The sequence below is a fragment of the Sprattus sprattus genome (assembly GCF_963457725.1).
Source record: "Sprattus sprattus genome assembly, chromosome: 1".
NCBI classification, from domain to species: Eukaryota; Metazoa; Chordata; class Actinopteri; order Clupeiformes; family Clupeidae; genus Sprattus; species Sprattus sprattus.
In genome coordinates, this window is record NC_137920.1 from 42625290 (window position 1) to 42630289 (window position 5000).

Here is a 5000-nt window from a genome sequence, read left to right on the forward strand (position 1 = left end):
TTATTCGAGATCTGAAGACACTGCATCTTTTTTGCTAGTTTGACCAATTGTCATTTTTCTGCAAATAAATGATCTAAATGACAATATTTTTATTTGAAATTTGGTAGGAATGTTGCCAATAGGTTATAGAATAAAACAAAAATCTACATTTTACTTTAACACATACACATAAATAGTAAAACCAGAGAAACTGATAATTTTGAAGTGGTCTCTTATTTTTTTCCGCGGCTGTATATATAGAGAGAGAGGCAGAGAGAGAGAGAGAGAGAGAGAGAGAGGGAGAGGGAAACGTGGGGAATGAGAGAAGCTCTGCTATCAGTTTACACTTTGTGAAGCCGCCCACAGCTGCAGAGAACAAGGCCACATCTTGTGTGTGTGAGAGTGTTGTGTGCGTGTGTGAGATAGTGGTGTGTGTGTCTGAGCAGGGACGTGCACAGGAATTTTGAAGGGCAGTTGCTCTGCCCTGGAAAAAAGGGGCAACACGTTAATTTTTGTTGCCGCCGCTGCCACGCCCCCGTCCCCTGAACGCATATTCCACGATTATTGTATCTAGGCATACATGAAGTTCTGCAGCCGTAATACTATTTTAAAGAAATATTTCCTTCGGAGGGGCAACTTCAGTGGAAGAGGGAAAACGGGCAGATGCCCGAGCAACCTAAGCCCCCTCCTGTGCCTTCGCTGTGTCTGAGAGTGGTGTGTGTGTGTGTGTGAGAGTGGTGAGTGTGTGAGAGTGGTGTGTGTCTGAGAGTGGTGTGTGTGTGAGAGTGGTGTGTGTGTGAGAGTGATGTATGTAAGAGTGTGTGAGTGTGAGAGTGATGTGTGTAGGAGTGTGTGAGTGTGTGAGTGATGTGTGTAGTAGTGTGTGAGTGTGTGAGATTGCAGCTTGTGTGATGCTGCATCACCTTCAGAGAGAGAAGCTGAATAAGACCTGCCGAACTATCAGATAGGACTCTTATTTTGTCATTCGTTGATTTGCATACAACCAAATGCGGTGCCACGAGGGACAACATATCACAACACAACAACAATAACTAACAATTAAACAACACAACAACAACAACTAACAAATAGACAACACAACAAAAATAACTAACAAATAAAAAGCAAAGTGCTAATGATGTGCTTTCTCTTTCCTGCTCTCTCTTTCAGACCACCAACACGGTTCTCTCACTGAAACAACAGCACATATTACCTGCCTACTGCTAAACAACCATCACTCTTAATCCGTACGGAAGCTGCCTCCATCACCAGTCTGTCGCCATGGAGATCAACTTTGACCACGCCTCCTCCTCCCCCTCCTCCCCCACCAACGGCCATTTTGACGAACGAGAGAGATCTTTCTCACGGAAGCCTGGCGCTAGCTCCTTTAGCAGTCGTGCTAACGGGCTGCCCAGCCCCACGCACTCGGCCCACTGCAGCTTCTACCGCACGCGGACGCTCCAGACGCTCACCACGGAGAAACGCGCCAAGAAGGTCCGCTTCTACCGCAACGGAGACCGCTACTTTAAGGGGATCGTCTACGCCGTGGCCACAGATCGCTTCCGCACCTTCGAGGCGCTGCTAGCAGACCTGACCAGGTCGCTAACGGACCACGCTAACCTGCCTCAAGGCGTGCGCTACATCTTCACCGTGGACGGAACCCTGAGGATCACTAGTCTGGATGAGCTGGACGAAGGTGTGTGTGTGTGTGTCTCTGTGTGTGTGTGTGTGTGTGTGTGTGTGTATGTGTGTGTGTGTGTGTGTGTGTGTGTGTGTGTGTGTGTAGGAAATATGGATAGAGTAATGGATGGATGGATGGATGGATGGATGGATCTGGCTAAGAGGCGGCAAGAAGGGCACACACACACACACCCACACACACACACACACACACACACACACACCATAAGGGAGGCCTCCTGGGTGACTTCTAGGAAAGGAAATGACATCTATCTAATAACCACAACCCGTGGTAACGCTAACGCTTATCTAGGTGCTAACCCTGAGCAGGTGCTAACGCTAACCTAGGTGCTAACCCTGAGCAAGGTGCACTGTGTTTGGCCTACTGTGGTGGCCTGTCAGGGATCAAGCTGGTATGGGAACAGCCCCACCGCCATTACACACACACACACACACACACACACACACACACACACACACACTGTGAGATGGTGGGATTTAAGAGATTGAAAGTGACACACATGACCTCACCACTGCAGGTGGCCAGACTGCATGTGTGTGTCTCAGACTATGTGTGTGTTTGTGTGTCTCCGATTATGTGTGTGTGTGTGTGTGTGTGTCTCAGACTATGTGTGTGTGTGTGTGTGTGTGTGTGTGTGTGTGTGTGTGTCTCAGACTATGTGTGTGTGTGTGTGTGTGTGTGTGTGTGTGTGTGTCTCAGACTATTTGTGTGTCTCCATCCTCTCCTCTCCCCTCCTCTCCTCTCCTCTCAATCTCTCCCTCCTCTCTCCCTCCCTCTCTCCTCTCCTCCTTTCCCTCCCTCCTCTCTCTCCATCCACCACTCCTCTCCTTTCCTATACTCTCCTCTCCTATCTCTCCCCCTCCTCTCCTCCCCTCTCCTCTCCCATCTCTCCCTCCACCTCTCCTCTTCTCCTCTCCTCCTCTCCCTCGTCCTCTCTTCTCAATCTCTTCCTCCCTCTTGCCTCTCCTCTCCTCTCCTCTCCTCTCCTCTCTCTCCCTCCCTCCCTCCCTCCCTCCCTCCCTCCTCCTCCTCTCCTCTCCTCTCCTCTCCTCTCCATCTCTCCCTCCCTCTCTCCCTCCACCTCTCCTCTCCTCTCCTCTCCTATCTCTCCCCCTCCTCTCCTCTCCTCCCCTCTCCTCTCCCCTCATCCCTCTCCCTCCACCTCTCATCTTCTCTTTCTCTTCTCCTCTCCTATCTCTCCCCCTCCTCTCCTCCCCTCTCCTCTCCCCTCATCTCTCTCCCTCCACCTCTCATCTTCCCTCCCTCCCTCCCTCCTCCTCTCCTCTCCTCTCCTCTCCTCTCTCCCTCCCTCCCTGTCTCCCTCCACCTCCCCTCTCCTCTCCTCTCCTATCTCTCCCCCTCCTCTCCTCCCCTCTCCTCTCCCATCTCTCCCTCCACCTCTCCTCTTCTCCTCTCCTCTTCTCTCCTCTCATCTCCTCCCCTCTCCTCTCCTCTCCTCTCCTCTCCTCTCCCTCCCTCTCCTCGTCTCCCTCGTCCTCTCCTCTCAATCTCTTCCTCCCTCTCGCCTCTCCTCTCCTCTCCTCTCCTCTCTCTCCCTCCCTCCCTCCCTCCTCCTCTCCTCTCCTCTCTCCCTCCCTCCCTCTCTCTCTCCCTCCACCTCTCCTCTCCTCTCCTCTCCTCTCCTATCTCTCCCCCTCCTCTCTTCTCCTCCCCTCTCCTCTCCCCTCATCTCTCTCCCTCCACCTCTCATCTTCTCTCTCTCCTCTCCTCTCCTCTCCTCTCCTATCTCTCCCCCTCCTCTCCTCTCCCCTCATCTCTCTCCCTCCACCTCTCATCTTCTCTCTTTCCCTCTCTCTCTCTCCTCCTCTCCTCTCCTCTCCTCTCCTCTCCTCTCCTCTCTCTCCCTCCCTCCCTCCCTCTCTCCTCTCCTCTCCTCTCCTCTCATGTGTGTGTTTTTCGTTCATGTATGTGTGTTTCTGTGTGTGTATCTTTTCTGTGTGTGTGTGAGTGTTTCTGTGTGTGTGTGTGTGTGTGTGTGTGTGTGTGAGTGTTTCTGTGTGTGTGAGTGTTTCTGTGTGTGTCTGTGTTCCTGTGTGCATGTATGTGTGTGTGTTTCTGTGTGTGTGTGTTTCTGTGTGCATGTATGTGTGTGTGTGTCCTTATTTGTGAGTGTGTGTGTGTGTGTGTAAGTGCATTAGATTGTGTGTCCTTATATGTGTGTGTGTGTGTGTGTGTGTGTGTGTGTGTGTGTGTGTGTGTGTGTGTGTGTTTGGTGGATAAAGACTCCCTGGGGGTTGGATTATGTAAATGATGAGAGATTATTCAAGGGTTTTATCTTGATGAGACTACAGTAGGTGTGTGTGTGTGTGTGTGTGTGTGTGTGTGTGTGTATGACCACCCAGGGTGAAAATTTGTGCAAAGCCTGCATTCTCTGACCTCTGATAGCAATCTGTAATATAAAAACTAATTAGAATGAATATTATTTGACAATACGAATCACTGTAATGTATTCTTCCTGCATCAAGAACAGTGTTTAGTTCCATCACTGTGTTTTGTAATTGGGTTTAGGGTTACTTTAGTTCAGTGTGTGTGTGTGTGTGTGTGTGTGTGTGTGTGTGTGTGGAGGTGATGTTGGAAGTACGGAGGTCAGAGGTCAAAAGGACAGACACACACACACACACACAGACACACAGACACACACACACACACACACACACACACACACACACACACACACACACACACACACACACACACACACACACACACACACACACACACACACACACACACACACACACACACACACACACACACAGGGGCGGACTGGGACAAAAAAAAATCGGCCCCGGCATTTTGAACCAGACCGGCCCACTAAATTCGATAACACACATGTTCAGTCTTTTTGGTCTCTCGAATGTATACACCAACCAGGCTTTTAGCTAGCAGGGCGTCTACTAAAAAATAAGAAGAAATGGGACGCCCTACTTTTATAGCCTGGTGACACCAGCCTACGTATTTCCGCCTGAATTGATTTCAAGCTCATACTCAGTCTGGCCCAACCCCATTGACAATCGTCTCCAGAACTCAAAATTTTGCAGGACCAATCAGCGAACAGTTCAGAGCTGTGACGCAAAACTCGCCTTGGAGGAAAAGACACGAAAAGCTATCGGAAAAGTTGTCTCAACTCTCGAGAACATCAGAAAATTAAAAGGAGAACAAGAGTATTTTCTTGTAAGTTTTATGATTGGAAAGGACGTCTTAGCTCTTCTCCCAACTGGCTTTGGGAAGAGTTTAATCTACCGAATGCTTACTAAACGTTGCTGATTGGTTAAGGGAACTCCAATGATTTTAAACC

At 49.7% G+C, this 5000-nt stretch overlaps 1 protein-coding gene across 1 annotated transcript in view; it reads left to right on the plus strand.

Moving 5' to 3' along the window:
• Positions 1-1260: 1260 nt before the first annotated feature.
• LOC308378559 (neuronal migration protein doublecortin-like) overlaps positions 1261-5000 on the plus strand; it is a gene marked incomplete at both ends in the record, with an annotated part of 34334 nt that continues 30594 nt past the window's right edge. The window contains one exon of the mRNA XM_080855500.1: positions 1261-1675. Coding sequence (XP_080711626.1) covers positions 1261-1675 — 415 coding nt within the window. The remainder of the gene's footprint in view (positions 1676-5000) is intronic.